Source organism: Typopeltis vanoorti, chromosome 9 (assembly GCF_054136105.1).
Source record: "Typopeltis vanoorti isolate ZY-2024b chromosome 9, IOZ_Tvanoo_1.0, whole genome shotgun sequence".
Taxonomy (NCBI): Eukaryota; Metazoa; Arthropoda; class Arachnida; order Uropygi; family Thelyphonidae; genus Typopeltis; species Typopeltis vanoorti.
Genome location: NC_143557.1, coordinates 2,305,703 through 2,332,982, shown reverse-complemented (window position 1 = coordinate 2,332,982; position 27,280 = coordinate 2,305,703). Strand labels below are relative to the sequence as shown.

The 27,280-nt window shown below is 36.0% G+C and overlaps 1 protein-coding gene across 3 annotated transcripts in view; it reads right to left on the bottom strand.

The window, feature by feature from the left end:
* Window positions 1–27,280, bottom strand: part of Marf1 (meiosis regulator and mRNA stability factor 1-like protein) — a 655,603-nt gene that overhangs the window by 485,117 nt on the left and 143,206 nt on the right. For all 3 annotated transcript variants that reach the window (XM_090397518.1, XM_090397519.1, XM_090397520.1), the window contains one exon: window positions 13,069–13,241. In XM_090397518.1, coding sequence (XP_090253644.1) covers window positions 13,069–13,241 — 173 coding nt within the window. The remainder of the gene's footprint in view (window positions 1–13,068; window positions 13,242–27,280) is intronic.

Sequence of the window (27,280 nt, the reverse complement as noted above, 5' to 3'; positions counted from 1 at the left end):
CAACATCCATATATTTTTGTTTCAGTACGGAATCACACTAATTTTGATTAACTCCAACTGTAAATTGTCATCATCAGCTTCAACATCAATCGATAGAGGAGAAGTAAATAGGTGAAACTCATCATCATCATCATCATCAAATTCCTGCCATGTACCCTCAAGGGGTGTACAGGATATGACAGTACTACATGAAAAAATTACATCATTACTAACTTCCTATCTACAATTTTCCTCCAAATCAGTCTGTTACTTGTCAAGACTCCAACATTATCAGATCTTATATTTCTATCGTCTAAGGCACTTTGTACCGTATCAATCCACCTATATCTTGGTCTTCCTCTGGGTCGTTTTCCTGCCAACCTGGCAGAGAACACTTGTTTTGCTAATCTTTCCTCTCCCATTCTATTTAAGTGACCATACCATCTGAGATTAGCTCTGCTAACGCATTCCTGGATGCTGACAATGTCAAGTTCTTTCCTAATATCCTCATTTTTAATATGATATTGCCATTGATGCCATCTGTTCACGCCTCTAATCTTTCTCAGGACTCTCATATCTGCGGTCTCTAGTCTTTGGTCAAGTGTTTTACTTCTGACCCAGCTCTCAGATCCATAAGTTAAAATTGGTTTGAACACAGTCTTGTATACAGCTAATTTAGTGTTCCGACTAATTTCTTTCTTATTCCATATGAATTTATTCAATTGACTTCCCACGATACCAGCTTTGCTGATTCTGTTGTCTATTTCTATATTTAATTTACCATCTTCAGTAAAAATTGTGCCTAAGTAGCTGAAATGTTTTACTTGTTCCACAGGTTCTCCATTCACAACACAGTTGACATTTTCAATGATTCTGCCTATTTTCATTGTCTTTGTCTTTTTATTGCTGACCTTCATACCATATCTATTACAACAGCTATTCAATTTAGTCAGAGAATCTTGCAGACTTGTAGCGGATTTATTTAGAAGTATAACATCATCAGCATAAAGCAAAGAGCTGACATTAACATCTCCAATTTTGATATCAGGTTTAATACCACATTCCTTCATAATGTGATCCATATAGATAATGAATAACAAAGGGGATAATGTACATCCTTGTCTCACACCAGATTTAACATTAAACCATCTTCCTGTACTTCCTTCAATTCTAACTGCTGACTCACAACTCAAATAAAGACTAAGTATTGCTTGATATAATGCCCCATTGACACCATACAACTGCAGCGTATTGAATAGCTTCTCTCTTGGCACCTTGTCATATGCCTTTTCCAAATCGACAAAACTTAAATACAGATCTTTGTTATATTCCCATGCTTTCTCGACTATTTGTCGTAAAGTGAAGATCTGATCCTGACAGCCTCTATTTGGCCTGAATCCAGCTTGTTCTTCACCAAGCTTTTCTTCCACAATTCTTCTCAACCGTTTCTCAAGTATACTTGTATAGATCTTGCCAGGAACACTCAGTAGGGAAATACCTCTGTAATTCTCACATTCAGTTTTATTTCCCTTTTTATATATGGGTACTATGAGAGCTCTACTCCAATCATCGGGAATTCGTCCCTCTGTCCAGGCTTTCTGAACTATGCAGTGCAGCCACTGTAAGACTCTTATACCACCATACTTCAGCATTTCTGGTCGAATATCATCTACTCCTGCTGCCTTTCCACATTTCAAGCCTTTGATGGCTTTTTCTACTTCAAGTATGGATATGTATTCCTGACTGCATGCCTGGTCAGTGTTTTGTATCACTGTGCTGTCATCACTGCTTGTTTCATTTAGCAGTTTTTCAAAGTAATTACTCCATACTTCAAGGATATCTTTTTCTCCTGTTTTCATTTCACCTTTATCATCTCTAATTCCTTTTACAGCACTCTTTCCTCCATTCCTAAGCTTCTTCAACAACCTCCAGAATATTTTGCCACCTTCTTGATATTTATTTTCTATATTCTTGTCAAAGTCCTCCCATGACTTTTGTTTAGCTAGTTTTACAAAGTGTTTAGCTTTCTTACATTTGTCTCTGTATTCTGTAAGAGTAAAAGCTGACTTATTTGCCAGGAACTTTTGATATGCTTTCTTCTTTTCCTTCACTGCCTCTTTAACTTCCTGTGTCCACCAGGGAGTTCTGATTTTTTTATCTTTGCACACAACCTCACCACATGCCTCTCTGGCAGAATCAATCAATGTTTCCTTCAGAGTTTGCCACTGAATCTCCAAGGTTTGATTCCTGTTCTCAAACTCTTTCATTTTCTTTTCAATAATATTTCTGTATTTTAGTCTACAGTTTACATCTGAGAGCTGCTCAACTTTTATTCGCTTTAAAACTTTCTTACATGTTATTCTTTTCAATATGAAATTCAATTTTATCCTGCTCAAGACTAAATAGTGATCACTTCCAATTTCAAATCCTCTGTACACTCTGGTGTCCTGCACCAGGGAGAAAACATCACTATCAACAATAACATAGTCAATGAGACTTTTCTTATTCCTAGCCTCTTCTCTCCATGTGAATTTGTGCACATTTTTATGTTGGAACATGGTGTTAGTAATAACCAGTCCATGTCCTGAGCAGAAATCCAACAGATATTTGCCATTATTATTAGCTTTGCTCTTTTCTCCAAATTTTCCCAAAATATTTTTGTATGTCTCACAATCATTTCCTACTCTACTATTTAGATCCCCAACAAGGACCAACTTTTCCTTTTTCATTGTGTCAGTTGCTTTTTCTAAAGCCTCAAAAAATTCCTCCACGTCTACCTTAGTAGAACCTTCTGTGGGACCATAGGCACAAATAAGTCTCATTGTCCAGTTCCCCATTCTCATATTTGCCCACATTACTCTACTTGAGACTGACTGCCATTCAAGAAGATTAGCCTCGTATTTTGTGTTGAATACTATGGCTACTCCTTCTTTTCCTTGATTGTTATTGCCTGAATATAACATTTTGTATTTATTGCTCAGAAAGATCTCACCAGTTTTGGTCTTTTTTGTTTCAGTCACCCCTATTATGTCGATCTGGTACTTATCTAATTCCTCAGCTAGCTCCATTTCTTTGCCATTCAGGCTTCTTACATTGATAGTACCGATCTTTAACTCTGGTGATGTTGAGTTGGGGTTTGTTTTCAGATTTGTTCCAGTAGCTGACTTTTCGCTGTTCGCCCTGGTTCCCTGGCGAAAACAACGGGGGCCTTGTTTAACCGGGCGACGCCCCAGCCGGCATGAAATTTTGTCATGTTGTACCATCATTTTTTATTTTGGTTTAACCAATAAGAATACAATTTGGTCGGCTAAATCCCAAATTGCCAGCCCATCCTCGTTCGTTCAGTATCAAAGTAGATACCCAACAGGGTGCACCACGAGAAGGTGAGGATTGGACATTAGGTCAGAAGCCCTGGTCGGTTCTCCGCATTCCTTTAAAGGCTATGTGGAGGTCTCCTCTCAGTTATACAGCTTTGACCCTTAAGCACCCCATAGGTGAAACTGATTTTCATATTTCTTAAAATCTAAAAAACTTCTTTCGAATTAAAATTCTAATAACTTCATTTGATTGGCATATTCTGAAAATTTCAATTTCGGTGATTTTTGTAATAATGATTGACAACATTCAAATGGATAAATTTTCTTTTTGAATTTGTTTTTGCCAAAGTAATAATTTCTGTTTGAAAATGTTAATATTGTCAAATAACATGGTAACTACTTGATGTTTGCCTTGTAGCTTAAGATTCAGTTGACTTATAATGTCAACTGAAAAAGCCAGGTCCTTTATCCACTGATCATTTTTTAATATTTCACATTCATAATTTTTCGATTCTAAAAAAATGGTAATTTCGTCCAGTAATTCGAAGAATCACTTTACAACTTTATGACTGGAAAGCAATCTAATTTCTGTATAATAAGGTAGATCGCTATATTCACTTTCTATATCTTCTAGAAACTTACTAAATTGGTGATGATTAATCCCACGTGCACGAATATAATTTACAATTTTACTGACATTTTTTAGGACATGTCCAACATTTAAAACTTTGGAGCATAGTGTTTGCTGATGAATAATGCAATGAAAATTATTATTACCTTGTTCTTTGCGTTTTTCTTTTTAAATTTGTAACAACTTCTTTAACAACACCAGTCATGGCAGGAGCACCATGCAAGACAAACTAGCTTTTTTAACGGTAAATTGTATTCATTCAAAACTTCCATAAGGGCGTCAAAAATATCCAGTGGTTGTATCGTGCATAGGAATAATTTCTAGAAGTTCTTCACTTTTAAGTTCATACCACATCCAGAAATAAAAACAGCCAGCTGAGTGATATCCTGTACATCTATACTTTCATCAGTCACAAGTGAATAGGTCTGAAATGTTGAAATTATTGATTTTAATTGATTCCTTAAGTTCCTGGCTATATCATCATTTCTGCTAGCAATGGCATTTTGAGATAAGTTTATATTTTTAAATTTCTTTAATTGATCAGGACACAACGCTTCAACTGCTTTAATAATACATTTGCAAATAAATTCCCCTTCAATAAATGGTTTTGACTTGCTTGCAATTAAATGTGATAACAAATAACTGGTTTTTACCGTAGCTCTATCATCTTCAATAAGTTTGGTAAATGCACTTTGTTGATTTTGAAGTGTCAACTTTAATGCTGACAATTTATCTTGACGAAATTTCGCAACATATTTGTCATAGTTTTCTTTATGATTTGTATCGTAATGCCTTTTAATATTATATTCCTTGCAAACTGTAATAGAGTTTCTACATATCAGGCATAAATTTTTTTTTTCCTTGAATACAAAAATATTGTAACTCCAATTTTTCTTGAAAACTACGATGTTCTTCTTCAATTAATCGATTTTTACTCATACTGGTTGAAGGTTTCGTCTACCGGACAGCATACAGGTCTCAACATAGTACAGAAGGGCAGTTATTTTATCTTTGCCAATCAATCATAGATGGCTTTCAAGAAAAACCATCAAAGAAGACAACAGCAATCTTCTTATTATGCTAACAAAAGTGGTGAGACAGAATTTCATATTAGGAAATGCAATTATAAAAGGATGTTAGTTTTATAAATTCTTTATTAATTATACAGAAAACACTACACTTTCTTACCACTTTAAAATTGCTAATGGCTAGCCTCCAATTGCTGTGGTCAGCGGATTTAGCCACGTTCGTCGACTTGCTTGTTAAAATTCAATATTTATGCAGTGGTGTAACAAGATTTTTTGAAATGACAAATAGAACATTATTTCCTTTAGAAATTGCAGAGTAGTTTGCCGTATAAAAAAATCTTAAGTGGAAATGTTAATTTTTTTAAATATGTTTATTTAAATCGATGTTGTCAAAAGTTAAATAACCATATTGGTTACAAAGTTTGGTGGGCCTCATGTTGCCTGTGGGACGCGTGTTTGACATGCCTGTATTACATTGAGAGGGAGAAATCTTGCCACACACACACATACTCCATTTTTGGGGGAAACAACCCTGCAACTTCCACATAAGACTAACTTACTGTCAACTGAACTTTGACAAAGATTCTTTGGAACCCAGGTCTTTTCAATCAAAATTGAAGAAATAATTTTCTTCAATAAGTGGATCACAATATTTGAGAGGCTTTCTTTAGATTTATATTTCCTGGTAGTTGTTTACTGTTGAAAGAAACTCATTCAAATAAATCTATTGATGTGTTTTCTAATCCCTAACTTAAAAAACATCTTCCATTCAAATATGAAGTTTCTCGTGCATGCCACTTTCTGGAAATTTGTGTGTATGCATTCACTTCAAAATGCCAGTTAAACTTAATGGAGTTCTTGTATGGGTAGGACAATCAATATGTAAAATAAATTTTCAGATAAAAATTTTCAGAGTTTTTGATCCCTTAAATAAAAGATAACTCTTTTTCAAGATATAATCACTGAATTAAGCAAAGTTTTTTGAAATGTGAAGGTGTCAACTTCATGCACCGTCTTTGTTGCCATTACGAAACATCACTAAACTTTAGCGATACTTTATAAAATCAACTGAAGTAAATAAAGACTGTTCTGACCAAACAACTTTAAATCTCCCAGTAAGATTTTATTAATAAATTTTTATATCACTCTTTTGGTGGGGATGACGATAATTTAATTATTACAAGAAATTAAAAATTCTAGATAGATATCATTTACCTGTATTATGTTATGTAATGGGAGCCTGTCCGTGCAGTTAGCCTAGTGGCTGTGCGCTTCGCAACCATATGCCTGGGGAAGGAGTGTCCTAAGTTCGATTCCCGTCGGTGATGTGAGGAGCTGAAGGATCTTCCTCAGCCATAGCCAAGTTAGCCAGTCTTGGGTGTGGACAGCAGGGTTTTTTCCTCAGTTTATCCTGGGGTTTTTCATCCCGTGAACATACAGGATACAGCCATAGGATATATAGACAAAGACAGAAGAAGAGATGGGTGCCATCTGTCTTAATTCACCGCCCATTAGACATTCATGGCTCAGCCATGAGTGACCCAATGGTCCATTAAGGACTACGGGAGAGATAGAATGGGAATCCAGGGGAGGGGATATAATGGAAATCTATTTTCCGAATTTTAAAATAATTTACTTTTTGATTTTAAGTTCATTATTAAAAGATAGTATGTAGTATATGAATAACTGTCAGATACTCAACATCTACATGTATGCACCGAAGCTCGATAATATTCCATTGTCTTACTATATGTCAGAAGATCCTCCAGATGGACAGCTTACATATTAGAAAATGATATCAGAACCACTTTCAAACCAATACATACAGATACTTCAAAATTTTCCAGAGTCCCCTCAACACAATATTCCTTTCAAAAACAATGTAATGTATACATATCTTATACTTGTGCAACAAACGTTACAGGCTGGATGGCACAAAAATTTGAAATTTAAAAAAAAAATTAATGCCCAAGTGAGAGTGAACAAAAAAGGAATGTTATGATAGACTGGTCATCCACCTGAATGACTCATTAGGATGATGATCTCATCTGATATCATGGGATTTCAATGTGAAGTTATAAGCTCTAAGGATATTCTCACAAGGAACATGGGCTTCATCTTCCATGATATCTAAAACTACATGCAAACATCCAAAAGCTACACATAACGATGAACTGTTTATGGCTGATGTCCTAGATGAATTGTGTAGTTAAACTCCAAGAGTCAGTTGCATTTAAATTTTTAAAACTTTCCTTCCCTCATTATATTCTTCTGTGGTAGGGAATATGTATAATAATAATAATAATAAGGAAGAAATGCCTTACATCAGGGGAATATCTGAAAAAAATAGAACACTGAAAAAATGCAATATTAAGGTGACATTCAAACAACCCACAAAATTAAAATGCCTACTCATATCCTCTAAAGATTCCTTTCGAACATAGTGATATACAAAATCCAGGTGCATGTGTAACTTACCCAACCTAGGGGAAACAAGATGTGCAGTCACAATAGAAAAGAACACCAATGATGTCTTAAATTCCTGCATTATGAAAAATCGGGCCTTTCCAATCATTACATTATACCAATCTTAACAAGAATGATGGATTGACAGTTCCAAGTGTCTGCAAGGCCCACCTATAACTGATATAGCAAAACTAGGCAAGCAAACAAAACCTAAAATAACAGGACTACAGAGAATTTAACTAGACACAATAAATGCATTTTTACTTTTTATTTATTTAAATTTTGCTCTTCCTCTTTCCAATTCAATATTATAACATATGGTGCACTATAGCTGTTAGCTGCTATCAAAGCCAAAGAAGGGAAATGTTTCCAATTACTGTCAATAACAATGTGTTTCATTGTATTTGAAAACTTTCAGTAGGATAGTATACATACATGCTGGACAGCAATCTTATCAGATATACCTGCCCCTAACTAATGTGAGCTATCAAAACAGTCGTATTTCAGATACAGCAATACACCAACTACACAAGATTCCAGAAACATTCCATAAAATTAGCAAGTGGCAGCACTCTATGATGTGTATCAACATATAACTTTGACATGGCATATGATATGTCTTCTGAAATGACACCTCGATGTCATCCACCAGGAAGACATCACGGAGGTGTCATTCCAACACTACCAACATATAGTACATGATATGTTGTTGCTGGAGGTGTCAATATTGTAAAGGATAAACAGCCAACATGAATGGATGCACTTGATTAGAACTGATTCAGTTTTATTCTAATTGCATCAAGTAGCTCAAGCAGTGTAAGGAAAACTTATTCTATGCCATTGCTTTACCACCATCTTGTAATGCAGTGGAAGTACCAAGCACAATGGATCCAAGTCTTCATGTTTTTGTCACGGTACCTTTTACCTATATGGAATAGCAAGAATCACGATTCATAACTCCATGCAACCTGTTATCCACTGCTGATGTTCCTTTGCTCAGTTTAGATAGAGATGCTTTATTATTATTATTATTATTATTATTATAAAGCATTTGAAAGAGTATCCAACACATGAAGCATAAAGATACTTCCTTGCAATCAAGTGAGACCCCACAGTTCACACTCAAATAGCAAACTTATAATAAGTCGTTCGACGAACTGTACATCTGTTGAACTTTATGATCTTGATGATATCCTTCATCTAGCTCTTGTATTAATCAGCTATTTTTGGGGTTAAATGGTATGTAGCATGTAAAGTGGAAAACTTAAGAAATAAACAACCATTTCTCTTAGTAAATGAAATGATTTATTACTCAACATTTCAAACTCTGAATGGAAGTTGTACAGTTATATACTATAGATGTGCAGCACATCCACAACAGACAAGATGCTGATATATAATGATAGTAAGTAAGCTATAGCATTCTAATTCCCTTAAAAAGGTATAAGAATAAAAACAGCATTTCAAAAAAAAAAAAAGCACTAAATCAATATATTTGCTCAAAATGGCTGCTGAATTTAAGTTTTCCACTACACTGATGCATTCTGTTCAACACATCATTCTTGACATACCCAAGAAACTATTGGGTGTAGCACTACTATAGTATGCCCACACTTTAGAGAGCTTCGCTTGGAGACTTGCCAAGAACAGTCAATTCATGCTGAAGGACGTACGAATTGGTCAACAACACGCAAAATCACGTGCTTTATAGGTAAAATTGTCCAACTGTTATACAAGCAACATAGTTAACTACATTGTAAACATTCTCACAATAAGGATTGATTACCCTATTATCGGAATGGATTCTCCTTCTGTTGACATGCGCAAAAGTGTTGAAGGGTCTTGAATCTGTGCGTGTACTATAGTAGGGAAATGATTTCTGAGATATATTAACAGCTCAAAGAGCATCTTTTCCAAGAGATATTCTTGAAGTAAGGTATATGCCAGCCTAGTTGATGAAGTGGTTAACATGCCTGATGTCCAGCCAACACATTGCAGATGTTTGTGATCATTTTTAAGTGGGAGAAGAATTTCATCATATGGTGTATGATCACTGCCACCCCACTTATTGGAAGTCTGAAGTGGATTGAAAAATTTCCATGTTTCAGGTTCTTCAGTGGGGTAAGGTTTCTGGACTAAGAAATTAGACCACCAACGGTATTATGCACCATAGGTTTCAAAACTTTTGTCAGAGGGACTTTTTATTTTATACCACTCCCACACAGAAGGTAGCAGGATATACTGCAAATAAATGCTATATGTGTAGGAGTTATATATATAAAAAATATCACAAAAGAAAAACTTTTTTAAGCTTATAATCACCATCATCAAATTCCTGGTATATACCCTCAAGAGGTGTACAGGATATGATAGTACTACATGAGCAATTATATCATTACTAACTTTCTATCTAGAATTTTCCTCCAAATCAGTCTGTTACCTGTCAAGACTCCAACATTATCAGATCTTATATTTCTATCTTCTAAGGCACATTTTACTGTATCAATCCATCTATATCTTGGTCTAACTCTGGGTTTGTTTTCGTGATAACCTAGCAGAGACCACTTGTTTTGCTAATCTTTCCTCTCCCATTCTGTTTAAGTGACCATACCACCTGAGATTAGCTCTGCTAACGCATTCCTGGATGTTGCCAATGTCAAGTTCTTTCCTAATATCTTCCTTTTTAATATGATATTGCCATTGATGCCAACTGTTCATGCCCCTAATCTGTCTCAGGATTCTCATATCTGCAGTCTCTAGTCTTTGGTCAAGTGTTTCTGATCCAGCTCTCAGATCCATAAGTTAAAATTGGCTTGAATACTGCCTTGTATACAGCTAATTTAGTGTCTTGGCTAATTTCTCTCTTATTCCATATAAATTTATTCACTTGACTTCTTCCATACCAGCTTTGTTGATTCTGTTGCCTATTTCCAAATTTAATTTACCATCTTCACTAACAATCGAGCCTAAGTAGCTGAAATGTTTTACTTGTTCTATAGGTTCTCTATTCATAATGCAGTTGATATTTTCAATGTTTCTGCCTATTTTCATTGGTTTTTGTCTTTTTAATGCTGACCTTCATACCATATCTATTATGATAGTTATTCACTTTTGTCAGGGTATCTTGCAGATTTGTAGCGGATTCATTTAGAAGTATAACATCATTCGCATAAAGCAAACAGCCAAGATTAACATCTACAATTTCGATATCAGGTTTAATATCACTTTCCTTCATAAGGTGATCCATGTAGATAATGAATAAGAGAGGGGATAATGTACATCCTTGTCTGACACCATATTTATCATTAAACCATCTTCCTGTACTTCCTTCAATTCTAACTGCTGACTTCAACTCAAATAAAGATTAAGTATTACTTGATATAATGCCCCATTGACACCATATAAATGTAGCATTTCGAATAGCTTCTCTCTTGGTACCTTGTCGTATACGTTTTCCAGATCTACAATCCCTAATACAGATTTTGTTATATTCCCATGATTTCTCAACTATCTGTCGTAAAGTGAAAAACTGATCCTGACAGCCTCTATTTGACCTGAATCTAGCTCGTTCTTCACCAAGCTTCCCTTCCACAATCCTTCTTGTGGAAGAATTTCTCAAGAAGTATACTTGCATATATCTTACCAGGAACACTCAGTAGAGAAATACCTCTGTAATTCTCACATTCAGTTTTATTTCCCTTTTTATATATGGGTACTATGAGAGTGCTACTCCAATCATCTGAAATTCGTCCCTTTGTCCAGGCCTTCTGAAGTATGCGGTATAAGACTTTTATACCTCCATACTTGAGCATTACTGGTCGAATATCACTTACTCCTCCTGCTGCCTTTCCACATTTTGTGCTTTTGATGGCTTTTTCTACTTCAAGTACGGATATGTATTACTGATTGCATGCCTGTTGAGTGTTTTTTTTTTTTTACCACTGTGTTGTCATCACTGCTTGTTTTATTTAGCAATTTTTGAATTACTCCATACAACAAGGTTACCTTTTTCTTCAGTTTTCATGTCACCTTTATCATCTCTAATTCCTTTTACAGCACTCTTTCCTCCATTTCTGAACTTCTTCGACAACCTCCAGAATATCTTGCCACCGTCTTGATATTTATTTTCTATGTTATTACCAAAGTCCTCCCATGACTTTTCCATAGCTAGTTTTACACAGTGTTTACCTTTCTTACATTTGTCTCTGTATTCTCTAAGAGCACAAGCTGACTTATTTGCAAGGAACTTTTCATATTCTTTCTTCTTTTCCTTCACTGCCTCTTTAACTTCCTGTGTCCACCATGGAGTTCTGCTTTTTCTATCCTTGCAGACAACCTCACCACATGCCTCTCTGGCTGAATCAATCAGAGTTTTCTTCAAGGCTTGCCACTGAATCTCCAAGGTTTGGTTCCTGTTCTTAAGCTTTTTCATTTTTTTTTCTTCAATAATCTTTATGTATTTTAGTCTACAGTTCACATCTGAGAGCTGCTCAACTTTTATTCGCTTTAAAACTTTCTTACATGTTATTCTTTTCAATATGAAATTCAATTTTATCCTGCTCAAGACTAAATGGTGATCACTTCCAGTTTCAAATCCTCTGTACAATCTGGTATCCTGTACAAGGGAGAAAACATCACTATCAACAATAACATAGTCAGACTTTTCTTATTCCTTGCCTCCTCTCTCCATGTGAATTTGTGCACATTTTTATTTTGGAGCATTGTGTTAGTAACAGCCAGTACACGTCCTGAGCAGAAATCCAAGAGGTGTTTGCCATTATTATTATTAGGACCAACTTTTTCTTTTTCATTGTGTCAGTAGTTTCTCTAAAGCCTCAAAAAATTCCTCCACTTCTACCTTAATAGAACCTTCTGTGGGACCCTAGGCACAAATAAGTCTCATTGTCCAGTTCCCCATTCTGATATTTGCCCACATCACTCTACTTGAGAATGCCTGTCATTCAAGAAGATTAGCCTCGTATTTAGTGTTGAATACTATGGCTACTCCTTCTTTTCCTTGATTGTCACTGCCAGAATATAATATTTTGTATTTATTGCTCAGAAAGATCTCACCAGTTTTTGCCTTTTTTGTTTCAGTCACCCTTATTATGTCGATTTGGTACTTATCCAATTCCTCAGCTAGCTTCGTTTCTTTGCCATTCAGGCTTCTTACGTTGATAGTACCGATCTTGAACTCTGTTGATGTTGAGTTGCATGGGTTTTAGGATATGTTCCAGTAGATGACTTTTCACTGTTTTCCCTGGCAAAAACAACAGAACCTTGTTTAACTGGGTGAAGCCCCCAGCCAGCATGAAATTCAATCATGGTGTACCATTATTCTATATTTTGGTTTAAGCCAATAAGAATACAATTTGGTCGGCTAAATCCCAAATTGCCAGCCCATCCTCGTTCGTTCAGTATCCAGGTAGACACCTAACAGGGTGCACCATGAGAAGGTGAGGATTGGACATTAGGTCAGAAGCCCTGGTCGGTTCTCCACATTCCTTTAAATGCTTATGTGGGGTCTCCTCTCAGTTATATAGCTTCGTCCCTTAAGCACCCCTAATCTGATTGTGCAAAATCAAAGAAAAGACGTAAAATCATTCTGAGATCTCAAACAACTACAACACAATCTAATTTATTTTACCTCTGAGCTGCATCAGCACTTGGAAAACGAAGTGTGGCAACACTTCCTGCTAAAGAAACAACCTTTCCTCCACAATTATCTGAAAGCTGACGTAACCGATTTTGAATCTGTCGAGAATCACGATTGACAGGTAGATCATTAACTGTAAGTTCACAACTTCTGTTGTTCTGACCCTTAAAGAAATAAGAAAAAAGATCAGTTTGGATTACTGTTTGTGTGATATTATTATTTTTTCCATGCCATGATACAATAAAGAAAAATAACACAGGGTAACACACTACAGTGTAATCACGTCATGACATAATAATGGAAATGATTGATATTCAAGTAAAAGACATATATTGTTAGATTTATGTGCTTGTGTGTGTGTATATATATATATGTTAAAGATACCAAGCTATTTTAAACCTGGTTTTACTCCATTTCCCAAGTAAGCAAACAAACAAATAAGGCAAGTTTGCGCCTGCAAGTGTTGCAAGTTTAGCTGACCCTGCACGTAGTGCAAGACCAAGGCAACTCATGGTAAAAGTAGAATAAGCTCTGATCACTAATCTTAATATTTACCCTTAATGCAAAGCACATCTCCTGGAGGAGATGTATGATGCTTTGTATTAAAGGCAAGGGGCCACTACCCAGACTGGTTTTGACCTTTATTGAGGTCTCATCAGTGGGAGCCAGGCTAGAAATACCAAGATTTTAGTAATATGGAGCTTATAAGTATTTTACCAGAACAAGTTACCATAAAGTGTTTTAACCTTATTAAATAAAAATCTCAGGAGGAGATATAAATGTAGAAAGTATTTTTTACCTTGGGTATAATAAATGTTAAAGATACCAAGCTATTTTAAACCAGGTTTTACTCCATTTCCCAAGTAAGCAAACAGACAAATAGGTGAAGTTTGCACCTGCAAGTGTTGCAAGTCTAGCTGACCCTGCACGTAGTGCAAGACCACGTGCAGGGTCAGCTAGACTTGCAACACTTGCAGGTGCAAACTTCACCTATTTGTCTGTTTGCTTACTTGGGAAATGGAGTAAAAACAGGTTTAAAATAGCTTGGTATCTTTAACATTTATTATACCCAAGGTAAAAAACACTTTCTACACACACACACACACACACACACACACACACACACACACACACACACACACACACACACACACATTAATGATAAAAACTGCTTTCTATAAGGAAGGTGCATTTAAATATATTTGTAGTATTAGTACTAATTACTAGAGAATAATAGCACTAAGTGAAATTCATTCCTGATAAAAACTATCTACATCTGATCTTCATTCATTAATTTCCAGCTGAAAAAAATAAACCTGTGGATTGCCTATATATCAAAGAGCATGTGCGAGATCTTAAACTTTTTTTTTTACATGACTACCCCCAGACAATCTAGAAGGCTTCATACATTAGTATACTATGTTTATGACCATGGATTAGTACCATGAATAAAATAAAATACCAGGGGTTTCCAAAAAGCAAGGTAACACATTTTTTTTATTGAGGATGTTTAATAATAGTAAGATGCACTACACCCAGAAATAAGTGAACATGCACTACTTCTCCACAGTCTCCAAATTTAAAATTTTTATTGATGCATTTGTCTCAATGATAGATCAGTTTATGAATGCCAGTACTGAAGAAGTCCATGCCCACACCCAGTAACGAACATTGCACCACCTGATGAACTTCCTCATCCTTAATGAAATACCTTCCAGAAAGGTTTCTTGAGGGGAGGGAGGGGGGGGGGAAATGGGGTAGATTTTCCCAACAATTATAGTGCAACCACTCATGAATGGTGTGGATAGTGTGTGGAGTAGTGTTGTCATGCATAAAAATCATGATGCTTGTTTGGAGGCCTGGTTGTTCACGTCGAATACTGGCTTTCTACTAGTCCAACGTTGCCAAGTAAAGCTCTACATTGATTGTTCCTCCCTCTGGCAAGAAGTTCACTAACAGAATGCCTTGGCAATCCCAGAACACTGTGGTTATGGCTTTTCAGACAGTGGGCACAGTTCTAAATTTTTTGTGCACAGGAGATTGTGAATGTTTCCAGGTTATGGAGTCTTGTTTGATCTCTGAGTTAAAGTGATGAACCCATGTTTCATCTCCTGTGACTAGAAGAGTGAGAAAATCCTTGCCTTTGTCACTGTATTGCAACAGATTCTCCAGACACATCCCCATATGTTACCCTGTGCTCCTCTGACAATTGTTGGGGCACCCAGGAGCTCACCTTTCAAAAGCCAAGGACATCATGAACAATGTCATGAACAGTGAACTTATTCAAGTTCACAACTTGTGCAATTTCAAGCAATGGTCTTCAAGAACGATGTCCTTAATGTGCAAAATGTTGTCCTCTGTCTTGCTCGATGAAGCCCTACATGTTTGATATTGATCTTCAATGTCACCATGGCCCACTTTAAATTCACTGCACCAAAAATACACCTGCTTCTGTGACATCACCTTTTCACCATACACAGTAACCAGTTCATGGTAAATGTCACTAACTGCCATCTTGCAACTGGAACTAGCAGTGAGGTGGCAGTAGCACCACACTGCGAACATTATTAATGGATCTATCTGTCTACTCTCATTCCTTTTCACAATTATTAAGAAAAAATATGTTACCTTACTTTGCAGAAACCACTCATATTAAAAAAATATAAAAATAATAACAGTATTTTTACATAATATTGGTGCTCAGCAACCAAATAAGGAATTTTTACAAGACATTTTAATCCTCCAATATGCAGGGTCATAGTCTCACAATGGAATATTAAACTTATCTTCTACCTAAAACCATTCATGCACACAGCTGGATTCTCTCAGCCTGTTGGTTGTGGAGACCAAATTAACTAACAACTAAGACAACCAGGCTGGCAAAAACTGCTGAACTAATTTGTGAACTCATCAAAATGATTAAAAAAAAAAAAAAGCTTTGTTCCATCATTTATAATCTAATGAAAATTACTTTCTCCTCAAGACTTGTTTTCTCTTAGATACAGCAGTCCCATACACAAAGCTATTTTACAATAAAACCTTTTAAGTACCTTCTTAATTTTTGAGAATGTGTTTACATACAATTGCACCTGATTTTTTATTCTGCTTTCTTTTTAACTATAATCCTTTCATTTTTCCAACAATGTCAAAAAGATGCAACAGTGCAAAACCAAAAAAATGTGCAAAAGAAACAAAGAAAAACAATTATGTTAGAGAAAAAAAAAATTTCAGAAAAAACTATGAAAGAAGTATGGCATAAACTTTGTCCTTAGTTTAATAATAATATCAAAGGCTTTGAAGAACCAACAAAGATTGTGAATTCTGAAACTCAAGCTATCTTAGGTATGGCTAACCAGCTGCTTCAATCTCAAACTATGGAACTCTCACCCAATGATCTTCTTGAATTAGAGGAAAAAGAAAGAAAGAAAGAAACAAAGAAGAGACAAAGAAGATAACAAACATGAAGCTCCAACTCAGTTTTTCACTTTTAAAGGCCTAAAAGCAGCATTTAATTTTCTCAAAAAAGCTCAAGTAAACTTTGAATCACAAGATTCAGACTTTGAACGATTTAGTAAATTTTCCCACGAAATGAACAATGTTTCTCCTTGCTATCGAGCTATTTTAAATGAAAAGAAGGGGAAAGTCAATGAAGCAGATGACACTAGAGACCTTCTTTGAAAAAAAAAAAAGATGCACTGAATTCTTAATATATCTCCTACTACCTCGATGGTTGCCAATTCACCCTGTGATAAAGAAATGAGCTATTTTTTTTTCAAAGAATCATTTTTAATTTAAAACTTTTCTTATATTATTTTTTAAATATGTAAATCTTTGGCCAGTCAAGTCTTTTCTTATCATCTAATATTCATTTTATATATTCCTTCTTACGAACGTAACTCATGTTCATCATCATCATCATCAAATTCCTGTTATGTACCCTCAAGGGGTGTACAGGATATGATAGTACTACATGAAAAAATTACATCATTATTAATTTCCTATCTACAATTTTCCTCCAAATCAATCTGTTACTTGTCAAGACTCCAACATTATCAGATCTTATATTTCTATCGTCTAAAGCACTTTGTACAGTATCAATCCACCTATATCCTGGTCTTCCTCTAGGTCGTTTTGCTGCCAACCTGGCAGAAAACACTTGTTTCGCTAATCTTTCCTCGCCCATTCTGTTTAAGTGACCATACCACCTGAGATTAGCTCTGCTAACACATTCCTGGATGCTGACAATTTTAAGTTCTTTCCTAATATCCTCGTTTTTAATATGATATTGCCATTGATGCCATCTGTTCACGCCTCTAATCTTTCTCAGGACTCTCATATCTGTGGTCTCTAGTCTTAGGTCAAGTGCTTTACTTCTGACCCAGCTCTCATATCCATAAGTTAAAACTGGTTTGAACACTGTCTTGTACACAGCTAATTTAGTGTTCCGACTAATTTCTTTCTTATTCCATATGAATTTATTCAATTGACTTCCCACCATACCAGCTTTGCTTATTCTGTTGTCTATTTCTATATTTAATTTACCATCTTCAGTAAAAATCGTGCCTAAATAGCTGAAATGTTTTACTTGTTCCACAGGTTCTCCATTCACAACACAGTTGACATTTTCAATGACTGCCTATTTTCATTGTCTTTGTCTTTTTATTGCTGACCTTCATACCATATCTATTACAACAGCTATTCAATTTAGTCAGAGAATCTTGCAGACTTGTAGCAGATTTATTTAGAAGTATAACATCATCTGCATAAAGCAAAGAGCTGATATTAACATCCCCAATTCTGATATCATGTTTAATACCACTTTCCTTCATAATGAGATCCATATAGATAATGAATAACAGAGGGGATAATGTACATCCTTGTCTCACACCAGATTTAACTTTAAACAATCTTCCTGTACTTCCTTCAATTTTAACTGCTGACTTATAACTCAAATAAAGACTAATTATTGCTTGATATAATGCCCCACTGACACCATATAACTGTAGCGTATTGAATAGCTTCTCTCTTGGCACTTTGTCATATGTTTTTTCTAGATCGACAAAACTTAAATACACATCTTTGTTATATTCCCATGTTTTCTCAACTATTTGTCGTAAAGTGAAAATCTGATCCTGACAGTCTCTATTTGGCCTGAATCCAGCTTGTTCTTCACCAAGCTTTTCTTCCACAATTCTTCTCAACCGTTTCTCAAGTATACTTGCATAGATCTTGCCAGGAACACTCGGTAGGGAAATACCTCTGTAATTCTCACATGTAGTTTTATTTCCCTTTTTATATATAGGTACTATGAGAGCTCTACTCCAGTCATCGGGAATTCGTCCCTCTGTCCAGGCTTTTTTGAACTATGCAGTGCAGCCACTGTAAGACTCTTATACCACCATACTTCAGCATTTCTGGTCGAATATCATCTACTCCTGCTGCCTTTCCACATTTCAAGCCTTTGATGGCTTTTTCTACTTCAAGTATGGATATGTATTCCTGACTGCATGCCTGGTCAGTGTTTTTTATCACTGTGCTGTCATCACTGCTTGTTTCATTTAGCAGTTTTTCAAAGTAATTACTCCATACTTCAAGGATATCTTTTTCTCCCGTTTTCATGTCACCTTTATCATCTCTAATTCCTTTTATAGCACTCTTTCCTCCATTCTTCAGCTTCTTCAACAACCTCCAGAATATTTTGCCACCTTCTTGATATTTATTTTCTATATTCTTGCCAAAGTCCTCCCATGACTTTTGTTTAGCTAGTTTTACACAGTGTTTAGCATTCTTGCATTTGTCTCTATATTCTCTAAGGGCACAAGCTGACTTATTTGACAGGAACTTTTGGTATGCTTTCTTCTTTTCCTTCACTGCCTCTTTAACTTCCTGTGTCCACCAGGGAGTTCTGATTTTTTTATCCTTACAGATAACCTCACCACATGCCTCTCTGGCAGAATCAATCAATGTTTTCTTCAGAGTTTGCCACTGAATCTCCAAGGTTTGATTCCTGTTCTCAAACTCTTTCATTTTTTCTTCAATAATCTTTGTGTATTTTAGCCTACAGCTCACATCTGAGAACTGCTCAACTTTTATTCGTTTTAAAACTTTCTTACATGTTCTTCTTTTCAATATGAAATTCAATTTTATCCTGCTCAAGACTAAATAGTGATCACTTCCAATTTCAAATCCTCTGTACACTCTGGTGTCCTGCACCAGGGAGAAAACATCACTATCAACAATAACATAGTCAATGAGACTTTTCTTATTCCTAGCCTCTTCTCTCCATGTGAATTTGTGCACATTTTTATGTTGGAACATGGTGTTAGTAATAACCAGTCCATGTCCTGAGCAGAAATCCAACAGATATTTGCCATTATTATTAGCTTTGCTCTTTTCTCCAAATTTTCCCAAAATATTTTTGAATGTCTCACAATCATTTCCTACTCTGCTATTTAGATCCCCAACAAGGACCAACTTTTCATTTTTCATTGTGTCAGTTGCTTTTTCTAAAGCCTCAAAAAATTCCTCCACTTCTACCTTAGTAGAACCTTCTGTGGGACCATAGGCACAAATAAGTCTCATTGTCCAGTTCCCCATTCTCATATTTGCCCACATTACTCTACTTGAGACTGACTGCCATTCAAGAAGATTAGCCTCGTATTTTGTGTTGAATACTATGGCTACTCCTTCTTTTCCTTTATTGTCATTGCCTGAATATAACAGTTTGTATTTATTGCTCAGAAAGATCTCACCAGTTTTGGTCTTTTTTGTTTCAGTCACCCCTATTATGTCGATCTGGTACTTATCTAATTCCTCAGCTAGCCCCATTTCTTTGCCATTCAGGCTTCTTACGTTGATAGTACCGATCTTTAACTCTGGTGATGTTGAGTTGGGGTTTATTTTCAGATTTGTTCCAGTAGCTGAATTTTCGCTGTTCGCCCTGGTTCCCTGGCGAAAACAACGGGGGCCTTGTTTAACCGGGCGACGCCCCAGCCGGCATGAAATTTTGTCATGTTGTACCATCATTCTATATTTTGGTTTAACCAATAAGAATACAATTTGGTCGGCTAAATCCCAAATTGCCAGCCCATCCTCGTCCGTTCAGTATCCAAGTAGATACCCAACAGGGTGCACCACGAGAAGGTGAGGATTGGACATTTGGTCAGAAGCCCTGGTCGGTTCTCCGCATTCCTTTAAAGGCTATGTGGAGGTCTCCTCTCAGTTATACAGCTTTGACCCTTAAGCACCCCTAACTGTAAACAAGTAACTCTTGTTTATAGTATTATTTCTATGCAAATGAATTCCCGATTTACAAATGGTTGCCAGGAACCACTTAATTCATAAAAGCAGGAACTACCTGTATTTGGTAACCTCCATGGAGTCACTTTGAAGTTCTTTACACTATCTGCACTAACACCATCTGTCCAAAAAGAAACCAAACTTTTTGCAAATAGAAGAAACTAGTGGCACCACCTGTTGCATCTTTTTGCTGTTGAAAGCGGCAATCGTCATTAGTGCAGCGTCAACTTTATGATATTTGTTTCATTAGAAGCCGAGTTATAGTGTCAAGAGTGACAGTGTGTTTTGACGAATGGTTGTAAAATGATTTTCAAACAGAGAGCTGAAATTGACTTTTGTGTTAAACTTGATAAATGTTTTACTGAAATGCTTCAAAAACCATATGGTCATGAATGCTTATCCCATACTCAAGTTTACGAGTGGTTTAAGTGATTTCAAAGTGGTCATGAGACACTTGAGGACGACGATAAGTTGGCCATCCAAAAACTGGACTGAGCTAAGTTAAAATCCAAAAAGTGTGTGATTTCATCAAAGAAAACCCGAAATCGTCCATGAGATTGATTGAAGATGAATTGGAGATTCCAAAATCAACTGTGCACAATATTTTGACTAAGAGTTTGGGCCTTCGTAAATTGAATTTGTGATTTGTTCCCCACAAGTTGACCGACGATCAAAAAATGTATCGAATTGAATACTGCAAGGACCTCATTAAAACTGCTCGTAAGGACTCAAACTTCCTTAAAAGGAAGTTACTGGTGACAAAACGTGGTGTTTTGAGTATGAGCCCAAACAAAGTGCTAGAGTGCTTAGTGGAGACCACCAGAAGAGGGACATCCGAAGAAAAAAAAAGTCGCTTGGCGAAGTCAAAAGTAAAGCCAATGCTGATTTGTTTCTATTATTCTAAGGGCATTATGCACAAAGAATGCGTTCCGCCTGGTCAAATAGTCAATGGTGAGTTTTATCCCGAAGCTTTGAAGCAATTAATTCGTCACATACGGCAAGAATATCGTGACGACCGACTGTTCGTCAAAACACACTGTCACTCTTGGCACTATAACTCGGCTTCTAATGAAACAGATGTCATAAACAATTCACACAACACTAATGAAGGTTGTGCTTTCAACAACAAAAAGATACAACAGGTGGTGCCACTAGTTTATTAAGATTCGAACTATTTTCGAAAAGTTTGGTTTCTTTTTGGACAGAGGCTATACAACACACTCAGGCAATGTATTCCACTCACAACTCTCCACATAAAAAATTTATTCCTCACTCCCTTCTTCACTACATCCCTATACAATTTCCAGGGAAGATCCACTCATTCTTCCCACCTTAACATCCACTCTTTTATAATTTCTTCTGTATTAATCTAATACAGAAGAAATTAATCTAACTTAATGCACATACTATGTATGTGCATTAAGAATTACTTAATTTTAGTTAATTACTTTATTACTTAATTACTTTATTAAGTAATTTTAGAACATACGATACTTTAACATACATATATTTAACTATAAAGTCAATATCTTGCCTTTATAGTTAAGGTATCTTCTATGTTAAACATCTTCATATATGCTAATATTGACATTCATGGACCAAGTGCACTCTAATGTGCCCCCCCCCCCAATAACACCAATCAAATTGAACAAAGACATTATTAGAACTATCCACCTGTGTGTGTGACTATATACAATTTTCTGAATATTTTGCTTCTCATGGTTTCTTCTACTTCAACATTGATAGGTACTCCCAATGGGATTTTCTTTTTTCTACCACTGTTCTGCAGTGATCGCAAATATTTTACTCATCTCACTAATAACTTTCTATCATAATTATTCCAGACATCCAGTATACCTTTAACTTCACTTTTCATCATATCATATTTATCATCTCTGATCCCTTTTATACTACTATTTCCTCCATTTTTAAACTTTTCAATAGTCTCTGGAATATTTTTTGATCTTACAATATTTGTCTTCTACCTTCTTACCAAAGTCTTCCCACATCTTTTGTTTAGCAACTAGAAGCCTAGGGTGAATTTTCCAAACTAAGGGCTGAAAATCATTAAAAAAAAAAAAAAATGTCATACATCATAAAAAGCATGAGGTCCCTTTAATGATAGTCCTCAAATGTCAGCCTGGTTGGCTGATTAGCCAGTGGATCCACTTTCCAACCCAACAGGTTGCAGATTCAAATCTGCCATGTGCAGATTGTCTTTAGATGGGAGATAAATTCCATCATCCAGTGTGAGGCTACTGCTCCATTTGCTGGAGATCCGAAGTGGCTTGAAAATTTAGTTTCATGTTTGGTCTCTAGAGCAAGGTTTCCGGATTATATAGAAATAATTAAAAATATTAAAAAAATAAAGAAATAAATAAAATTAAAATACAGGGAAAAAACTTAACCTATCCATAGTATTAATGTTTTACAGGTTTACAACCTTTTGTGGATGGGTGGTTGTTGTATTAAAATAAAAAACAAAACATTTCACAACTTTGCAGCCAACACCCCAACCAAAAATGTAAAAACCAGAGCAGATGTTAACAGCTCTGGTTTTTACATTTTTAACAGTGAATGGGCTGGAAATACAGTACTAGGATCAATATTAATTGATAATTCTACAAACTTATAATCATCCCATTTTCTAAAAACTGCACTGTCATTAAACATTTTGTGAAATAGGATATGCTTCTGCCTTATGTAATACTTGAGTCTGTGTGGCTAGATCCAGAAATATCATGTAGATCTAAAATTTCCAAGAAACAACACAATGGCACAGGGATTGGTTTAGGCATCCACCATCAATCCTACTAAAGTTAAAATTGATTGAAGAACATAATGCATATTTTTAATATTCACATACCGTAGCAGGATGCTTGAGCAAGAAAAACTGTGGAATTATGCTATCATCTCACATTGACTATGAAATAGACTAACTACAGTGTGTTGAACATTGCAGCTTATAAACTGATCAAACTTAAAGCAATGGTAAATAATAGTTTGGCAATCACTGCACCTGAGAGGCCTCCCTACCTGACTCAACTTTATTTCAACTGACTGAAATAAAGGAGGAGGATGATAAGAAGTTTGTTTGGTATGTTTGGAGTTGGATAGTGTGTACATGTTAGCCAGTGGCTTCTCTAGTTGTCACATGGTTAGAAGAAAGTGGAGGAAAGGTAGTGGCCAATTACGAGGGGCAATGCCCATCAAAGTACCTACGAAAAGCACAGTACAGAAACAGAGTGCCTATTGGAAAGTGATTGAAGGAAAGGGAGGGAGGCTGTAAGGGAAGAGTCACCTATTAAGTATATCGTCAAGAATTCTTAGGGAGATTATAGGTACACCACCCAACGTGTAGGAACAATATTCCAAGGTTGGTTGGATATGAGACTTACAGTGTTAGAATTTGATAGGAAGAGAGGTGATGTTTTGAATGGAAAAGAACACCAAGCTTTTATTAGAGGCAGTTGTGCCAGGATAAACTGGATGTGACAGTCAGCCCAAGCATAGAAAGCTAATCTATTAAAGTACCTATTAGATTTAAAATCAAAAAGGAAAAACAGAACTGCCCTGCATCAAATTACAACAAATAACCTTTACTGAATTCTACAGTCATCAGAGAAATCAACAGAGAAACATCAGTATCAGATAACACAAAACATACATCCAATATCTCCCAGAAGAAAGTTCTGCATAACATGAAGTCCTCCATGTTATACAAGAGTACTTACAATTATTCACAAAGGCCTCCCTTAAATCATGGAATACAAATATAAACATGTGATATATACTGGGCAGCAACATATACCTCAGCCATTAAACCACAAAACAACAGCATCATAGCAGATCCAGATAAAATGGCTCCTGAAATAGTGCATTACTACCAATCCATGATAGAGCTCCACAGGAACCTTGCACAAGGCCATCCAAAATCAGCTCAGAAGAGTAGCACGTTTGGAGAAATGAAAACTGAGTTCAAATCTTTATCAAGAAACAAAATCCTCAGGCTAGAACTCACATCAGAATTCTTCCATCCTTGGGGATTCGTTTGACCCCCCCCCCATCTTAATATGCTGTAGGATACTCTTCACAGGACTTCCATAATCTGTCAACATTAGTGGCATGCATCATCTCTAAGAAGAAAGACCAGAAAAACCTTTGAAATTTCTGTTGGATCATACTAATTAGAAAAGAATGCAAAATCATTTCCAAAGTAATTGGAAACTGACTGAAGCACATGATGTATGATATTATTGGCCACTCTCAAACTTATTTGGCAGAAAGATCAGACGATAACCAAAACTTAATCAAAGATCCTATCCCCATCACAAAGAGTCAAAAACTCAACTCTACTCAGCAGCCTTGACCAGAAAAAGCCTTGGATATAAACCTGAGAGCATTTGGATATAAACCTCTCATTATTCAAACAATCCAGCTAATAAACAGGGAGGCACTTTCTGCTTAAGAATGAACAACTAGTTATCTGCATATTTCCATGCTCTTGAGGAATTAAGAAGGGATGTCCTCTATTGACAACTGTATACAACAGCAACTAAACCATTCTTGGAAAAATACACATTGTCATGCTCTACAAACAAAGCCACATCTAACCATCATTATATGTAATGAAGAGAAAATGAAAGAAATTCCAATCCACATAACACATGGCTGTATGTATAAACCTCTGCTGCAAAATGAAACTCTGGTAAAACTAAGGCTCCTGGGAATTGAAAACTGACTAACTAAATGCAGTCGGTCGAATGAAGGACAAAAATACTTGGGGTCACTTGTCAACACCCACACCTAAATAAAGCTGCACAGTTGTTTCAAACTGATGCTAATAGAATAAATTTGCTAAGGCAGAGGTATTTCTCACATGTGTTCCATTTGCATTAGCAAATGGAACACGTGAGACACTTCTTGCTTAGGGGAAGGGTACTAACCAAAACTATATGGCTGGTAGAATGCTGGCATATCATCAAAGTGCTAAAATCTCTCTGGAACACTTATGCAGTACTCAGTGAGCAACTTAACAAGAGAGGCCAGGGTCTACTCTCCCTTGAAAATAAGATCACATGCAGAATCATCTCCTTCCTCAAATCTCTTTGGTTGAAACAGATTTATACACTTATATGCATCCATGCTTTCATGCTCCTCTGCAAAATTATACAGCCATTCAACTTCCAGTGATCCTCCCTACAAGACAAAGCATACCAGACCATATACAGTAGAGGTTATCATACAACATCCTGTCTACTCTAACTAAATTCCAAATGAGAGAATCAGATATTTGTCCCTTCTGCAACTCCCTTGGAACATACATCTGACATATCCTGCAAACAAAACAAGTATCACATATGCCATGTCTAGTATCTGCAACCACACTCAGCCAGGAAGATTACTGATATCTGCTCTATACAGATAATAATAAGAAGAAATGCAGAATATGGAATTTCCTCTTTATTTGCACTAAGGACATCATCTATAGCTTAAACACACAAACATCCATTAACTGCTAAGCCGAAGTAAAAAATCATGTGAAACTTAGGCATAGAAATACACAGCAGACTCTATCTGAAATATACAGAGAAAGATATGCAACCCAATTCATCTAAAGTGAAATTCATGTAGCAGTAAGTGATCAAATATTCTAGTGTCTTCTTGGATACAAGAAATGCTGATCTTCTTCCTTAATTGTGCCTCTATTTTGTTTTTATCATATTCCACACCTCTTTTGTTTCAATTAATCAAATACCTATTTTACTCTGTCTAGCACGCACGCACACACACACTTTTTTATTTTTGCAGGATTTTCCCATTATCAGCATGTGCTTAGGAGATAATGCCTGGACAAAGACTCCATCCTCCACAATTCCTCCAGTTCTCATTCCATAAACTTCTTTTCTCTATCACTCACACAATGGTCTCTCTACATGCAGCACCTGGCATTCCTCTTTTTTTCCTTCCAGGAAGTGACCAGTTCAATTTACATGGCCATCATTTTCTGGATGTGTTCGCACTATTTCAAAGCATGTGTCCCTATCCTCTCAGTAACAGGTTGTTTAACTTCTGTCTGAATATATGCATTCCTCAGGTAATCCATATCCACAACTTCTACTTGTTTCCACTGGCTGATCTAAGATTAACATCCACAGCTCATTATACTCTAATAACACGATACAGCATCTTCTAGGTTTCCTTGAGACATTATAACTTTATAAAACACCATACAGTGTTCAAATAGCTGCTTCTATATGTCCCTTTCAAATGCTATATCCACTTCACACCAGACTTGTTCATCACGAGGCCTAGATATCTCCCTTAAAGGTATCTGCTGCTTATCTAGTCATTACAATTGTTTCCCACCTCTAATGACTAGATATTTGGTATTTAACAGAGTGACTTTTGGGCCCCAAACTTTATATGTATCCAACAGCTTTCTTATCTGGTATTCCACATCTTCCTTGTCCTGTGCAAAGATGATCTGCTCATCAACCAAACGAACAGAATGTATGACTTGTTCTCCTAACGATACACCCATTCCATGGCATTGACTATTCCAATCCTCCAAAGCTGCATTCAAGCAGATCTCTAGTAAAGTTGACATACAACATCCCTCCTTGAGTCTCTTACTAGTAATAAATTCCTCTGAAAGATTGCTACCAATTTTTATTGCAGACCTAGATCCCTGGTACATTATTTGCACCATCTCTACTGTTCATTCATCTATACATCTAACAGTATCATAAGATTTTGCCAGATCTATAAAAATCAAATGGAGTTCTTTATTCTTAGCAATTATTTTTTAGGATACTTGATGCAGGAAGAAGATCTTGCATGGATAATATATTTTCCTTGGGATATTTGTCATAAGGAAAATATATTATCCATACAAGATCTT